Source organism: Papio anubis, chromosome 2, assembly GCF_008728515.1.
Source record: "Papio anubis isolate 15944 chromosome 2, Panubis1.0, whole genome shotgun sequence".
Lineage (NCBI taxonomy): Eukaryota > Metazoa > Chordata > Mammalia > Primates > Cercopithecidae > Papio > Papio anubis.
Window position 1 is genome coordinate 102,899,780 of NC_044977.1, and position 18,041 is coordinate 102,917,820.

An 18,041-nucleotide genomic window follows, 5' to 3' on the forward strand; every position below is an offset into this window, starting at 1 on the left:
GCTGGGCATCCATGGGTGGGGACAATCGCCAGACTCACCTTCCAGAGCAACACAGCCAGCAGCAGGAAGATGAGGATTCCCACCAACAAACTGATGGCGATGATCCAGCCCACGACGTAGCCACGGGGCTCCAGATTGTGCAGGGCCTCGAAGACCACCTAGGAGGCAACGCAACAGTGAAAACATTTCTTTTTTTTTTTTTTTTTGAGGCAGAATCTTGCTCTGTCACCCAGGCTGGAGTGCAATGACGCAATCTCGGCTCACTGCAACCTCTGCCTCCCGGGTTCAAGTGATTCTCCTGCCTCAGCCTCCCAAGTAGCTGGGATTACAGGTGCCTCGCTAATGTTTTGTATTTTTAGTAGAGACGGGGTTTCACCATGTTGGCTAGGCTGGTCTCGAACTCTTGACCTCAGGTGATCCACCCACCTCAGCCTCCCAACGTTTTGGGATTACAGGCGTGAGCCACTGCACCGGCTGAAAACGTTTCCTAAACAGAAGTGCACAGAGCATGATGGAGCCCAGCCTGGGCTTGACATTTGGAGAGAACTACAGAGAAGTATCCAGACCACTGTTACTAATAAATAAATACATAAGCTCCGCTGAACGTTTTTCTGGTTGCAAACTGATGGATTTTTCACTGGCATCTGAAAAGGCACTTGAAATCCAAGCCCTAGGTCTTGAAAGGGTTGTAATGACAACAACCCTGATTTAAATATCATGAAGTGAACAAAAGTGTACTGAAAAACTTAGAGGACACACTATGTTCTTGATTCAGAACAGGTAACAACAATGTACCTTTTGTTTCAGCTTTGAAACAAAAAACACGCGAGTGCTCTGCATGTAAGGCAGCTCTTCTTTCCAAGTGTTCAGCTCAATGTGTCACTTAGAGGAATTACTTGATTAATGCTAGTTTCCCCAGTAGACTGTGGACCCCACAAGGGGTAGGACACAGTCTGTCTTGGGTCTCATGGTAGGGCCTAGCACATTGGAGAAACTTACTCAAGAGGCTGTACCGTGGTTTCCCATGGGAGCCATAGCAATCGGAGCCCACGTCCCAATGAGCCAAGTTTTCCCAACTTTTCCTGAAACTCAGTGGTGTGCTGGAGCTGGCTCATATTAGCTCATGAGAGGCAACTGTGCATCTCTTCCTAACTCTGTACCTAGTGACATTGCAATGGCAGTTTGAAATGGGCTATGGTGGGAGTATTTGGCAAACAAATCAGGGCACCCCTACCCTCCTGCCAGAGAACTGATTGTTAAACATGTATTAGTGCTCACCTCTGATTGTTCCCTTTGGCTCTGCTTTAGCCCCACTGGTCACAGTGGAGTTTAGTTTTGCAGAATGACTGGGCACAATACTGACGTGATAATGCCTAACAATGCTTATTTAACCATTTTAGGGCCTGGCTCCCATCCCTCTCTAAATTTATTGAATATCGTCTGTGTCAGTTCTGTGCTTTTTTTGCAATCTCTTATCTAAGTCATACAACAGCCCTATGAGATCTTCAACACCCATTTTATAGAGGGGGACATGGAGGTCCAAAAAGGATATTTGCTCTAGACTGTGTAGTTCAAATGCACAGTCACGATTTGAACCCAGGTCTTAGCCAACCCCAAACCCCCAAATCTGAGCTTGTCATCACCACACCAGAGTGCCTGATTGACAGTGGCCTTCTTTATAGGCTACCTGTCAACTGAATGAATTACTTACTGGCTCTTCCCTAGTGATAAGGAAAGAAAATGAGACCACCTCTACCTCACTGCCTCCATTCCCACAGCGGGGGTAGGAGAGAGTGTGCGTGCGCCAGGGGGATGGGGCAAATGGACACACAGGCTGCCACAGTTTTTGAGTCTGTTTTCTCATCTGCAAGACAGGAGCAGAACAGTGCCTTGCCAGAGATTGAAAAGGGGTAATGCACACAGAGTCCCCAGCATAGCATCTGTCACAGAGCCTGCCCTTGACAAATGGAGTGTTCCTGTTAGCATCATTGTCATTGCTTGTAGGGAGTTTTTTGAGGTTGTACATGGCTGGCTACTTTTTAGTTTTTATTTTATTTTTTGAGACAGAGTTTCTCTCTGTCACCCAGGTTGGAGTGCAGTGGCGCAATCTCAGCTCACTGCAACCTCTGCATCCTGGGTTCAAGCGATTCTTGTGCCTCAGCCTCCCAAAGTGCTGGCATGAGCCACCACTCCCAGTGCTTTTTACTTTTTAAAAATTACTTACTGAAGTCGAATATACATAGAGAAAAGTATAGGTATCCTAAGTGTACAGCTCGCTGAATTTTCACATACCAAATGCTAAATGCACGTGTGTAACCAGCACCCAGATCAAGAAACAGAAGGTGATCACCTCCCTAGAAGCTACCTTCCCCCTTCCTTCCAGTCCCCACCCCCACCAAGGATGTCTAACAGCTTGGATTAGCATCACCTGCTTTTTTGGGACCTTGCTATAAATAGAATGACACTGTATGAACTACAGTACTTGGTTTCTTTTCTTTTCTCTTTTTTTTTTTTTTTTGAGACGGAGTCTTGCTCCATTGCTCAGGCTGGAGTGCTGTGGCACAATCTTGACTCACTGCAACCTCTGCCTCCTGGGTTCAAGCGATTCTCCTGTCTCAGACTCCCAAATAGCTGGGATTACAGGTGCCTGCCACCACACTTGGCTGATTTTTGTATTTTTCATAGAAACAGGGTTTCACCATGTTGGCCTGGCTGGTCTCGAACTCCTGGCCTCAGGTGATCCACCTGCTTCAGCCTCCCAAAGTGCTGGGATTACAGGCATGTATCTGATTTCTTTCTCTCACTGTTATGTTTGGGAAATTGCTCCAGGCTGTGGCATGTCCACTCTCACTGCTGTATAGTATTCCTCTGTGTGGACATGCCACTATTTATTCATGCTATTATTGATGAGCACATGGAGGTTGTTTCCAGCTTGGGGCTTTTAAAAAGAGCAATTTTCAGACAGTAGGCAATTCTCAGGAAAGAATATTTATGGGTAGGAAGTGTGGGACAGAGTGAGCTCTGAAGTCTGTCATCCTAAATCCACTATTTTCTATGTAGTTCAAATGAGCAGCTCTTATCTTTAAAGGCAGACAGATTCATGTCTTTGGGTTCCTGCCCCTAAAAAGCTGTGGATCCAATCACCTCCTGCATTCAGAATCTCTCATGGTGTCTTGTACAGATGAAGTGTGAGGAACTGTTAGGAAAGATGCAGAGGGAAGAGTGCTGGCTTTAATCTGGTCCCGGTGCAACCGTAGGCAACCAACTTTCTCTTTCTCCCTGAAATGGGTGTCTGATAGGGAAATGTGGCAGTTCTGTGAAAGTGCCTGGGTGTGAGAAAAGTTTGCTAAACCTTATTGTTGACTATGAATCAGACTGAAACACTGAGCTCAGTGGGGTTAGCTGTAAAGCCCAGCACCCTGTGCTAACCCAGATGACTTCTTAGGGACACTGACATCTGCATAGCAGCAAAGCCACGCTGGAGGTCTGGTTTTGTGGACACAGAGGTTAAAGTAGCAGCTACAGTTTAGTCTGGCAAGTTCCACAAGAATGCCCTGTCACTTCCCCGGAATGTGGGCTTCATCTCTTATTATTTTTAGGGATGCTGTCCATCCCCTCGGATGCATGCTCCATGCTTTGGCAGAGCCTGTTCTCTCACATCACAACTCTCAAACTCATCTGTGAGTGATGAGCTGAGCGTCCTGCAGCTCTAGGAAGTCATATCTTAGATTAAAAAACAAAACTCCAAGGAAGGAACAGCGGCATGGACGACATGGAGAGGCAAGAAGCACTGATGATCAGGTCCCGTCGTCACCACCAATGAGCCGGCTGATCCTGGTTAAGCCCCTACACCTTTCTAAACAACTTTTCTCTCCATCCTCTTGTTTCCATCCCAGGTACTTCCTGGCTCACATCTCGTCTTCTCTCACCAGCACTATTACAGGAGGCTTGGAAAGGCCTCCTTGCTGTTAGAGTTTTTCTAAGGCACAGGTCTCATCACATCACTTTTTGGTTTACAGTGTCCATGATTTTCCTTCAGGCTGAGCATCTAATTCAGGACACCAGGGCCTTCATACTCTGGTCTCCTTTCTGCCTTTCCAGCTGCTCCCAGGACACATATTTACATTCTAGCCAGGTAGAGATCTCTCCTCTGTGAGACTGGTGGTCCCCAGCCTCTCTGCAGGCTCCTCTTGCCTCCTGGAATGCCCTTCCATCCTTGCCCATCTGACAAGCTCATTATTGCTCATCTAAAAATGTTCATACTTGACCAGCCTGGCCAACATGGTGAAACCTCGTCTCTACTAAAAATACAAAAATCAGCCAGGAGTGACGGCATATGTCTGTAGTCCTAGCTACTCGGGAGGCTGAGGCAGGAGAATCGCTTGAATCCAGGAGGCGGAGGTTGCAGTGAGTCAAGATGGCGCCACTGCACTCCAGCCTGAGTGAAAGAGCAAGACTCTGTCTTAAAAAAATAAAAAATTAAAAAAAAAATGTTCATACCCTTTGATCCATTAATTCTGTACTTGAAAACTTTACTCAAAGGAAAGAAATATAAAATATGGAAAAAGTTTTATGCTCAAAGATGTTCATTGCAGAATTATTTATATTGGTGCTGAATTAGCAATATCCTAAGTGTCTAACATCAGGGCAATAAATAAATAAACTATGGTCAATCACAAAATAGAATATCACAGAACTATTAAAAATGATGACAGTAAAGCTGACTGTCAAAGCATAATTTTCAAAAAGTTAAAAACATGATTCTCATACAAATATATAGTGAATACATGGCAAAGATTTATTTAATTTGTTATTGAGGAAGTCAGCAGGGTGGCAAAGCTAGTTTTAAAAAGACCAGAAAAAAATGTGTAGTCATAGGAAAAAAATTACTGAAATCAGATTACTAAATCAAGTACAAAACTGGCTAATACCCTACAAGGCAGTAAACTCTAACCTTTGGGATATTTTCAGTCAAACAGAAATCATTTTTGTCTTTACTGGCAAGAGTCATTTATAAATTATCAGCCTTCTATAAGTTAATATGTAACTTCACAGAATTTGGGCCCTGGAGGGTTAGGCAGGCCTGCAGACCAGTGCTTCTCAAATTTTATTGTGTGTAAGAATCACAGGAGGAACTCTGTTAAAATGTAGATTCTGAATTAGAGTCTAGAGTGGGGCTTGAGAGCCTAGATTTCAAATAATCTCCCCTATGATGCTGATGCTGCTGGTCCGTGGACCACACTTTGAGTAGAAAGGGGCGAGGGGATGCTCCAGTATGACACTGAAAGGATATGTAATCATTTTTTTACCTGATTGCCAAATTTTAGAGACTTTTGAAAACAGTAATAATGTGGGAAAATGATGTTTATTATGCTAAGTTAAAAAATCAGAAGATGCTGGCTCACGCCTATAATTATTCCCAGCACTCTGGGAGGCCAGGGTGGGAGGGTTGCTTGAGCCTAGGAGTTCAAGATGAGCCTGGGTAACATAGTGAGACCTTGTCTCTACAAAAACACAGAAATTAGCTGACCATGGTGGCGTGCACCTGTCATCCCAGCTACTTGGGAGGCTGAGGCAGGAGGATCATTTGAGCATGGGATATCGAGGCTGCAGTGAGTCGTAACTGTGCCACTGTACTCCAGCCTGGGTGACAGAGCAAGACCTGGTCTAAACCAAACTAAACTAAACAAATAAAATAAAATAAATAGGTTGGGTGTGGTGGATCACACCTGTAATTCCAGCACTTTGGGAGGCCAAGGAGGGTGGATCACTTGAGGCCAGGAGTTCAAGCCAGCCTGGCCAACATGGTGAAACCCCCCATCTCTACAAAATATACAAAAATTAGCCATGTGTGGTGGCACATGCCTGTAATCCCAGCTTCTTGGGAGGCTGAGGCAGAGAATCACTTGAATCTAGGAGGTGAAGGCTGCAGTGAGCTGAGATTGTGCCACTGCACTCCAGCCTGAGTGACACAGCGAGACTGTTTCAAAAAAAAATTAAAAAATAAAAAATGAGAAGATTATCTAAAACACAGAAGACTTCAGCTTTGCAGAAATATAGTAGGAATTCTTTAAAGTAAATAGATGTGTTTTGATATTATGAATATCATTTCTCTTTTCTACTTTTTACTATTTTTTAAACTGAGCATTTTAAAGGCAAGTAAAACCACTTTATTTTTTTAAAGGACAGACTCTGCTCCAATATCTCCTTTCCCAAGAAGTCTGCCTTGCTCCCCATCTTCAGCGGAATTAATCATTCTCTGAGCTCTTGGAAACATAGTCATTTTCAACTTACTGTAGCATCCCAGTGTATATAAGTGGAACTTCTTAGGTAGGCAGCTAGAACCCAGCTTACTCAGCCCCCGTTTGTTTTTATTTTTTGGAGACAGGGTCTTACTCTGTTGCTTAGACTGGAGTGAAGTGGCACAATCTTGGCTTACTATAGCCTCAACCTTCTGGGCTCAAGTGATTCTCTCCCCTCAGCCTCCCAAGTAGCTGGGACTACAGGCACACACCACCACACCCAACTAATTATTATTATTATTAGTTTGTAGAGATAGGATTTTGCCATGTTGCCCAGGTTGGTCTTGAACTTCTGGGCTGAAGTTATCTGTGTGCCTCAGCCTCCCAAAGTTCTGGGATTATAGGTGTGAGCCACTGCACCTGGCCCAGCCCCTCTTTCTAAGCCCTGTTCCTCCCTAACCTGGTCTCAGCAGCCCCTAAACCAACTCAAGGAAACCCATGGCTCCAACAAAACAGAGTTTTAAAACCACAGCTGGATACTTCATAGTCCCAGTTCTAGGTCCTTCTCACTCTCTAAGGTAATGATGAATCTTCCTGTCTATGGACTCCAGTAAACTGTGAATTTGTATACAATAAAGACGTGAATGCATGCATTCCTGTTACCTGAACCAAGGCATTGATTCATTATATGATTCATGAATATATAAATTAATACATTCAACATCATTTCTGCTACAGATGAAGTGTGAACACGACTTAGTCTGCAACAAAAGAGATGGTAGGATTTGAAGCTGGAGTCTCTGAGTGTGATTATTTTCCCTCTCCTTCAAAAATATACTTGCAAATGTTACATGTTATATCCTTTGGGGGAGTCCTGGCCATCCATCCATCCATCCATCCATCCATCTATCCATCCATCTGCCCATCCACCACCTATCTGTCAATCTGTCCATCTACTCTGTTTGTCCGTCCGTCCGTCCGTCCGTCCGTCCATCCGTCCGTCCGTCCGTCCGTCCATCCATCCATCCATCCATCCGTCCATCCATCCATCCATCCATCCATCCAACAAATGTGTCTGTAGTATCTTCTATGTGCTAGACATTGTGGAAATTCATTGATGAATAAAACAGGCAGTCTTTGCCCTCACAGTACTTCCAGCTTCTAGAGACTACTAACCAATTAGACAAATAAATACACCATTATAACTGTGGAAGTGCTACAAAGGAGGAGTTCATGATGATAAAAGATCCTCATGATAGAGGCATGGGACTGAACAGAGTTCCCTGAGGAGCCATTTGAGCTGAAGGTGAAAGGACAAGCAGAAGTTAACCAGCTAAACAAGGGAGGGAAGATCATTCCAAGGAGAGAGAACATGATGTGCAACCCCCCTTTGGCATGAGTGAACTTGGCAAGGGTGAGACACTGCCATCGGCCAGTGGACTGGAGCCAACAGGATGAACAAGAAGCCACAGGAAGATGTTCATGATGTGCTTGGACAGACAGGAGCTGGAGGCCGCAGTAAGATCTCCATGCTTTACCTTAAGAGGAATGGGAAGCCACTGGAGGGTTTTGAGCAGGGAAGTGATGTGATTTGCATTTTGCAAAGTACATTGCAAAATGAATCTAGATCAGAAGAGATAACTGCATGTGGGAGTACAAGGAAAAAGCAGCCCCCATGAGAGGGCTGCAGGGGAAATGGTTTCACCAGGTATAGATCCATGGTTTCAATAAGAGAGAAGGTGGTGTGAAAGGAGAAGACTGACTGAGGAGAAGTCTGCTGGTTTTGGGGGAGTGGCTGTGAGGGTTGTAGCACGCTGAGCTGGGGAAGGCAGGAGCTCTGGCCAGTGAAGGGATGGCTGATGGCCTGGTGCGGACCCTGGCTGGAGGGCTCACACACTGGATGCTGACCAACAAAACAGACGAAAATTAGGAGTATGAGGATCTGTCTCAAGGCGGCCTCTGAGGAGGGCAAACAGGCCTTCGAGGCAGGTCCAGACACTGGCACCCTGCCTGCTGCTGTACAGTTTAATGCACCTGAGGTTGGCAAGCTGGTGTCAGGGAGTGGCCAGAAGCCAGCTTCCAGTTTGAGGCAGTGGGTGAACCTAAATCACACTATTTGATTCACTTCTGTGTTTCTGGAAACTTTCATGTTCTGATCAATGCAAATATGCCTACTGTAACAGCTGGCAATGCCCATGTCTCCACAAGGCCTGAGAATATGACCACAATGGCTGTACATCTCGCCCAGGCTTCTGCTGGATGGAGAGCTCCCAGAGATGGGGGACGGCTCGGTCAATATCATCCAAGAGGAGGTTCAACTCCAGACCTAGACCAGCTAAAGATCAATGACAAGGGCAAGATGCTCTCTGCTGTCAACATCACACACTTGTCTCAACAGAAGGAAGGAATTTATGTAAAATAAGAAGTGGAAAGAGAAGAACATCTGTGGCAGTGAGATGACATTTCCACCTGCTTCTGATTCCATCTAATAGCCAGTGGAGGTATGGGGGAGAGAGGAGGGAGACAGGGTGGTTGGGGCTGGAAGAAATGTTTTCAGCAGAACCATGCCTCAGATGGCTCTCAGAACTCAGCCTAGAAAGCAAGCCAGTTCAGAGGCACAGGGAGACTTACAGAGGTGACATAAATGAACAAAAAATAAACTGTGCATTTGGCAAGATTGGCACTGTAAGTCTGTGCTGTGATGAACACAGATATTAAACATGCCCTGTGCCTGCCAGGTGTCACGTTTCCGAAATCCCTTGCTCTGTCAGAATTTGCAGAGGAATGAGCTGGGCTCTGCTAATTTCTGTTATTGGTAACAGATCACATTTGTAGAGTACTTACGATGCGCCAGGCACCATGCTGAGAGGTTTCCGATCTACTACTCCCCATAATCCTCACATTGCTCTTTAGAGAGAGAGGAGATGGAGCTCATTTACCTGAAGCGATGGATAATTCTCCCCTTGACTGCACATCTGTGCATCTGGTTAAGGATCAGAACACAATGGGAAGAGTTCCAAAGCCAACTGACCACCAAATAGTCTGAGCATGATGTGCTCCTGAGGCCCTTAGAGCCAAGGGTCACTCCTAAAACAGAAGATTAGCTGTCTACCACCCAGGAATGCGATTCCTCCCACCTGCTCTGTGTGTGGGCTCTGGGCTACGGGACAGCACAAGCCAGAGAGGCAAGGGGTCAAGGGAGACTCAGGGCTCGCCAACAGGCAGAGCTGTGGCCAGAACTGGCTCTTTCACTGACCAGCTGTGGGACATCCGGCAGGCTTCTTCACTCCCAGAGCCTCCATTTCGTCAACAGAAAATGGAAGTCGTAGTGCCTAGTTCACAGGGGCAATGTCAGAGTCACAGGAGGTAATTATAGCACATGCCCAGCACTTCACAGGAACTGGGCAGATTCGAGCACACCTCACACAATGAGGTCTTTCATCTTAAGGGGACACAGACACACACACTGAGCAGAGCACCCAGGCTTCAAGTGGAGAACATTTCCATCTGTGGCCAAGACTCGGTTCTCTGCCCAGATCCTCTCAGGTCCCCTCTCTTGCTTCGGCCTGCACAGCCCCCAGGTTTTTCATGCCTTCACTTCTAGAGGCTGCCTTACTTTTAGAGGGTAAAGTGCCTTGGGGTTACTACCTCTGGAGCAGCCCCAACCAATGACTGGCAGATACAGGAGTGTGAGAGCCCAGCTCCCCTGCTTCCAGGTAGGACCAACTCCGAGGTCAGGATCAGGATGAGGCTAAGATGGTCCCTGAAATCTCACTCTTGCTTCCCTTCTCCTCTTTCCTATCCTGTCCCATTTATTTCCAGTCTCATTAGGAGCACCTCTCTAACTAAACTAGTTACATGATGCCCTCATTTCAGGGTCTGCTTCTTGAGAATCCAGCTCAAGATACCATCTGACTTCATCTTGAATGCCTGATCCTCCTTGTCCACGTGGGAAATTCCTTCAATACTTGTTCAGGGGTCACTCCTTCTGTGAAGCCTGTCTTGACCTCTTTAGTACAGATACTCTGGGCACATATGCATACAGTGCTGCAGGGGTGTGTGTGTGTGTGTGCACGTGTGTGTATATGTGTGTTGACCTGTTTGGGGCTGTGGAAGTCTTGAGGGTAAAAATTTCATTTTGTTCATAGTTATTGGGGGTATAACTAGTCTCTAGTGAAAGCCTCTGATGAACTGGGTAACCTTCTGAAAATACAACTTTCCATAGCAGTGGCTTCTTTAGAGCCCAGGGGTCCAGTGAGCGGGTATGGAAGCCACCAGGAGGGAGTTCCAGGAACCTAACCCCTGAGTCAACCAAAGCACATTTCAATTTAGAAATGGGTTCTGTCGCCTAAAAATAATGATGATGATGATAATCATGATGATGACTGGAAACTTTGATTTAGAGTAAACTGACCAGGACTTGAGGATTTGGGGAGAAAAAGGCTCATTTTTCATGTGGTTCATCTCCTTGGCCATCTCTTTATGCAATGACAGCCACTATCAACAGAGTGCCCCTGTGGATGTGCCGTGCAAGAGGCTTTGCATCGAGATGACACTGGATCCCTCCCAGTCCTCCAGGATAAGCATTCCTTACATGTGACTGGCACCGGTCACTGCACCTTCAATGAAATAGACATACTGTCCACTTGCTCTGTCTCCTCTGCCACCCTGACCTCTTGCCAGGTGATAGTCACAGCCTTCTAACCAGCTCCTTATTTCCACCCTTGCCCCTACAACCCACCATCCACACAATGGCCTATCATTTTTAAAGAACATACATTGGATCATGCCATTCCCTGCTCCAAACAGAAGCTTTCAATGGCTTTCCTTTGTAACGGCCCAGTGGTGTTACCTGGGGTGGACCCTGCCTAGGTCCACCGTGGTTCTCTTCACTGCTCACCAGCTTCCTGCTACCTGGTTTTTCTGTGCCTTGAAGAGGCCAAGCCTTTTGGGGCTCCATACAACTCTCCTCCCCAACTGGGACACTCTTCCTCATGCTTGGCAAGTGAATTCCTTCTCATCTGCCAGTCTCAGCTTCCTTGGAGAAACATTCCTCGACCCCCAATCTAAAGCAGGCTACTCCCTGGGGACTAACCTCAACTAGAAATAGAATCCTTGTTTGCGTCCTTGCTGACTGCTGCCTTCTCGGCCAACTCCGGGAGGGCAGGCCAGGGATCATGTCTCTTTTGTTACCCATCGAGTCTCCAGTGCCTAGCACAGTGCCTGGCTCTTAGCAAGCCCTCAATAAATATTCATCATACAAATAAGCAAATGATGACCATTAGAAAATATGACTCATATGTTTGGCAAACTATACCGAGAGTTTTCTCAATTCTTGATGGTCAGAGCTTAATTCTCACATGTGGGGAGGTGGGTGAGGAGAAAGAACTGCCCACCACCCACTACTGATGGCATACGTTGGGGTGGTGTTGACCCTTCAACAACCCTCCTCTTCATCCTACATCTCAGCATAATGTGAGGTTCAAGGGGGAAAGATTATATTGTCATATGGAACATGATTGTAACTATAATTGGTCACATAAAGGATAAATAACAAGTCATAGTCTATTTCATGACAGTAAAAGCGGTAAACTTTGCCTCTAGAAGCAGTACACCAAAGGAATGGTAAGTGGCATTTTTTTGGAGTAATCTTGCTTGCCATGGCGAAAGATGCCTCTCTGGTTGAGATACCAGGCTTGTATCTTTGGTGGGGAGTGTTAGGGAGTGGTGTGAAAGGGCAAGTCACATGTGGGCAGGACTGCAGAGGTGCTGTGCCACCCTAAGCAGCAGCTGTGCACCAGCCCTTCTTCTAGGAGCTTCATGCTGGTATCACTGAACCTTCTCAGCAACTCTAGGAAGTAGAAAGGTTTCTGCCTGGCTCCAGAGCACAAGGTGAAGAGAAGCTAGGGACAGCTGTATCCCGTGTCCAGGACACCATGCCAGACTTCCTGCGCCTGGACATAGCCTATAGCCCTCAGGTTTCCAGATCCCTCTGATTTTCGGTCTGGTTTTCCAGTCGTCCAGTGCAATTCTGAGCACTTCCACTGGATAGCCTTCGGATCCATCCTGATTCTGCTGAAATGCGACAGAGCCAGTCTTTCCGGCTGGCACCGAAGACCTCAGTCTGGTGCACGCTCCACATGGCAGCTGCTTACGGACTCATCTGTGGACTTACAAGTTTATCATGTATTCTGCTATTTGAAAATATCAAGAAAATAGCAAGAATTCTTGCACGCTTCTCATACAGGAGTTTGAGAAGACGGGAGTTTGAGGGGATGTCTTGCAGTAACAGCTGATTCCATAAAGTCTTGATTTGCCTTGGGGGAGTTCCTGGCCTCAGATGATGGGGTCCTTTCCTCTTCTGTGGACCTCAGTAACCAATTCAGGGATCAGAGAAAGCGCCTTCACCCCTCAACATCATCTGATATCTTTTTATGGCTACATGAAGACAGATGAACATCTCCAGAGCCTACTCATTTTCTTTCTGAAGGCCTTCTCAGAGATAAATTCCTTTCCTTTCTGCAGGCCAGATTTCCAGGGCATGATTAACTACATTTCTCCTGTTCTTCATCTTTAGAGTTTCTGTGGGCCTCAAACAAGACTTTCTGAATTTTCCCCTCTCACCCCCTACTCACTCCCTGAAAGGTAAATAGAGTTAGGTTGAAGATGTAATTCAACATGTACTTGGCACCTCGCAACCAGCACTTTGATTCTGCAGTCACACAGGTCTCACATGGCATTCTCAGGTTTGGGTCTGTACAGAGCCAGGTCCGGCTGTGGCTGATCCTAAACATATGCTAACATGCTCCCTGAGAAAGGCCCTGGAGCCAGTCATTAGTGAACCAGGCAAAGCCTCAAGAATCTATGCCATATTTCTAGTTATTCACCCAAATGCTCTGTAAAGCACAACTTGAACCATGGCATAAAAATAAAAGATATAAAGAATCATAGGACACGTGTGCACGCTCTGGGCGCCCCAGAGGTTTCCTGCGCCAGTGTTCCCATGTGTGGCGTAAACCTGAGGGCCTTATGTTATCAGGAGATGGGGGCTGTGGTGACTCACAGGATCAGGCATTTCAACCTAGAGAACCCAGCGGAATGGGAAATCAGCAAGATGAAGCCCTCTCCTGCTCCCAGGCAGTCCTCTACCAACAGCCTCCTGTGACAGCAGATTAGTCTCTACCCAGAAGGGAGAGACTGCTCATAAAGGTGACAAGCTGCTGTCATTTCTAAAAGACGTGTATGTTGATTCCAAAGATCCCGTGTCTTCCGCGCAGGTAAAAGCTTCTGAAACAACACGTCAAGAGCCAAAGGAATTCAGATTGCTGAAAGGCCATCACTTTGGTATGATAAATATTAAGAGCATTCCCAAAGGCAAAATTTCCATTGTAGAAGCATTGACACTTCTCAATAATCATAAATTTTTTCCAGAAACATGGACTGCTGAGAAAATAGCACAAGAATACCATTTAGAACAGAAAGATGTGAATTTCCTTCTTAAATATTTTGTTACTTTTGAAGTCAAAATCTTCCCTCCTGAAGACAAGCAAGCAATACAATCAAATGAAGAAAATCACAAAAATTTCCTATGTGTACTCCTCATCCCTCATCCTGTATATTTTCTCATTTTTGGCATATCAAATTATGTTAATTACCAAGTGTTTAATGCTCTCATTGTGAGAGCATACTCTTTTTTTTTTTTTTTTTTTGAGACAGAGTCTTGCTCAGTTGCCTAGGCTGGAGTGCAGTGGTGCGAACTCGGCTCACTGCAAGCTCCACCTTCTGGGTTCATGCCATTCTCCTGCCTCAGCCTCCCAAGTAGTGGGGACTACAGGCGCCTGCCACCACGCTCGGCTAATTTTTTTTTTTTTTTTGTATTTTTTAGTAGAGATGGGGTTTCATCATGTTAGCCAGAATGGTCTCGATCTCCTGACCTCGTGATCTGCCTGCGTTGGCCTCCCAAAGTGCTAGGATTACAGGCGTGAGCCACCGCGCCAGGTCGAGAGCATACTCTTAATATTTATTGAGCTCCCAGACTTTTCAAGATTGCCATAGAATGTATTTTGTTTTCTTTTAATTTGCTTTAGGCATATTTCATATGTACATGTCAGCATGTCTAATCAGCACATCTGTGCTTTTATTATAAGTAAAAGAGTTAATTTGTTATTTTAGGCACATCATACCAACTCTTAAATTGGTCATATGACCCCTTGGGAAGTGTCCTGAATCCCTTATTTAAGTTTTACTTTCCAAGTTAGGTGTTTAGTTCATTCCTCATATGTGATAGTGAAAGTAAAAGCTTTCCTGACTCGTAAGACTGACGTTTTCTTGTTAGGGAAAGAGACTCGACAGCATGGTAGACCAACAGTATTTCCCAAATAAAGGCACACAGGAGAAAATAACAAATCAATAGAATCTAATTAAAATTACTACCCTGGGAATAAGAAGTATTGAGTATTTTATTTTGAATTGGTTTTAAGTATGGAATAATCATCTTTACAGCTATAAAAAAAATTAGTGATGTTTACAAAATGTTGGGAATTTCTGCTTTGACAAACAAATAGGTAAGTCCTGTGGCCTTCAGAGAGGCAGGCAGCAGTAGAAACTTTCAAAAAAGTAACATTTCTCTGGATTTAACATGGAAATAGAAAAATTTAAATATTAAATAAAAAAACCATGGTAAATGAAATTTGGTGATTATATATAGTTTCAGATGTTAACGCTAGTTGAGAGAAGAGAGAAAAAATATCAAGTAGAAGCAGAGGACAGGATCATTGGAAGGGACCTGAGAAATTGCCCCTTCATCCATTTTAGCACACTTATTAGCGTGGCATGTACCAACACTAGGATCTTGAGTGAGAGGGTGTGAGTTTAGCTCTGCCTAATATATTACTGCTTGTGGGATCTTTGGGATCCTGTATCCTCTTTGAGATTGAATTTCTTCTATAAAATGAGCATAATACTACTTTACTTAAATTTAAGGGTCATCATGAAGATAAATGAAACAGTAAAGGACTACAAAGGACCAAGCAAATATGAATTATTTTTTGCAGTGGAGAAACAAGCACCTGGTGAGAATATATGACCTAAGGTTATATAGTTTATGACCTAACCAGGCCCAGAAAGCAGTTTTTCAATTCCTAGTAGTGTGTTTTTTCTGTTGTGCCAAAAAACAGCACACCTCAGAGAAGGAAAAAAGTGTGAATTGTGGGTATATTGGGGTTATCAGTGTGCTTCTAAGGGAAGACAGGCATCACTACTTCCCAGAGATGCCCCGGAATGATATAGAAGATACTGAAGAATTCAGCGTGATGATGGAATGAGGCATTTGTAGTAATGCTGAGAACAGAAAAATGGACTAAGTGGAAAATTTGTACACATGTCTTTGAATATAGATTTGTTATGTGAACAAACTACCTTGTTTATTTTTAGTTCAATACAATAATTGTTTTAAGAAAACGTGAAATAACTACTCAATATAAAATGCACTTTAAAACTCCTGTTTAAAAAAGTCACAGGAAAATTGCTTGATTTCTCAATCAGTTAAATTTACCACATGCACACGTTATGTGGTTAAAAATCTGATTGTTTTCCTCTCCACTCACACGCTGCTGGATACCAATATAAGTACATTTCCTGTTCCTTCCAAGGCCATAACAATTTGGTGCCTAATCTAAAATCTTTGAAACTTTGCCTGATTTAAATTTGGTGGCGAGCCTTTATGGAAATTCCCCTTCAGACTGATGGTTGACAGAGGGCCAGGCATTCAGAAGAATCACGCAGGGAAGAACGTGTTTGTTCTAAAAAGGCAAACCTTCCTACTCAGAAAAGATTTTTTTTTTTTCCTGCCAGGAAAATTGAGAACAACAGATTGTAGAACTTCACTGTAGCTCATGGACTGAAAAGGCAAAGTCATGGAAAGGAGGGAAAAGGGGCATTGTAGGATTCTCATGTGTGTTAATTTTTTCTTGGGAGTGCTAAAAAAAACCTCAGCCTCTTCCCAAGAACTCTTGATAATGAAAATATCACCATAGTGCTCAAAATTGGAACAGTAATTAATGGAAGTGATATTTTGGGGAAGTACAGATGACTCGGAATCCAACGAGATGTTAAGCAACATTTTCCTGGATCCCACAGTCTAGTCCTATAATGGAAGGCAATATGCCCAGTACTTTTTTTTTTTTTCATCTACACAAGGGATTCCACATGTAGAAAACCTGTTAGGTATTTCCATTAGCTTCTACTTATTAACACTGTGGTTTACCAGAACATTCTAAACCTCTCATGTTGGGCATGTATTTAATGCTATAAAACTTTTAAGCCAGAACTATGACAATGAGCAGGGAACCACTTTCCTCTTTCACTTCCCAGGTGGAGGTCTGAATTAGCAGTTAAATTGCCAGAAGGCAGGGAAGAAAAGGGAAACGCCAACTCCAAATATAGGACCTTCCAGAAAAACTGACTGTAAGTAGTAAGTGACCCAGCATCAATCCATTTGGTTTCTATTATTAAAATTAGTACCTGGCCTGAGCCGACAGGTAGAGGCTGCAGTAAGCCATGATTGCACCACTGCACTCCATCCTGGGTGACAAAGCAAGACCCTGTCTCCAACAAACAAACAAACGAACAAAAATAGTGCTTGGACAACTTCTCTTGTGGGTAGAGCATAAAAGTCTGCATGGAACACTCGTTCCCCTCAGTGAGTAGGGAATGCCCACCCCTCACTCATTCAGGAATTCATATTCATCCCAGGCTCACTGATGTTATCACCTCTTACTCACTAAAAATGGGCATCACTGAAGTTTTACTGAGGTCCCTAAGCATCATTATTATTATTGTTTTTTTTGTTTCTTTGTGTTTTGAGACGGAGTTTCACTCTGTCACCCAGGCTGGAGCGCAGTGGCACAATCTTGGCTCACTGCAACCTCCACCTCCTGGTTTCAAGTGATTCTCCAGCCTCAGTTCTTGAGTAGCTAGGTTTACAGGAGCCCATCACCACGGCCAGCTAATTTTTATATTTTTTAGTAGAGACAGCGTTTCACCATGTTGGCCAGGCTGGTCTTGAACTCCTGATCTCAGGTGATCTGCCTGCCTCGGCCCAGCATTTATTTTCCATATGAACCCTTCGCAACCAGGGTCTTGTAAGAGTGGTCTTTGGTTTGATCCCCATTCTGACATTTCGACATGTTGTGTCTCCACTGTTGTCAGAGAGTAAGTTAACAACAGTTTCTAAGCACATAATCATTATAAACTTGTCACTTTTGTAAATGTGTCACAGCAACACTGACTCTTGTAAGAAAGGGTAAGTCGCCCTTGAGAGAAGGTAAATTCCACAGAAGGGGATGCAGAAAGGTAGCATCATTGCATAGCTCACTGGCAAAAGAAGTGCATCGGCTACTGTCTCCTCCTCTACCCCCCTGGGATCTGAGTGTGGGCGTCAAGTGCAGGATGAACCCCCCTCAACCCCCCGCTCCTGCAAGAACAACAATCAAAGGCAATAAAATTCCAAGGCCACAGCTTTCCTCCAGCCTCTCCCACACCTCCACAATAAGCCTCGTGGTTTGCCACATCCTCCCGTGTCTCGGAGGCCTTGGTGCCAACTGCACTTTATGGAGGAGAAGGGGGTGGTAATACAGGGTTAAAGAGCAGTTACTAGGTCTTGGCAATTTGGGTGTAATCTCTTTAAGTCATTCAAACAACTTGTTTTTAAAACACCCAATGTTTGCCTGGAAACCCAGTGTTTTGGGAGGCTGAGGCAGGAGGATTGCTTGAGGCCAGGAGTTTGAGACCAGCCTGAGC

At 44.7% G+C, this 18,041-nt stretch overlaps 1 protein-coding gene and 1 pseudogene across 1 annotated transcript in view; one reads left to right on the plus strand and one right to left on the minus strand.

Annotated features, from left to right (window-relative positions):
• ITGA9 (integrin subunit alpha 9) overlaps positions 1–18,041 on the minus strand; it is a 390,243-nt gene that overhangs the window by 20,265 nt on the left and 351,937 nt on the right. Inside the window, exon 27 of the mRNA XM_021934572.2 lies at positions 39–158. Coding sequence (XP_021790264.2) covers positions 39–158 — 120 coding nt within the window. The remainder of the gene's footprint in view (positions 1–38; positions 159–18,041) is intronic.
• Positions 13,285–15,565, plus strand: LOC116273868 (annotated as a pseudogene).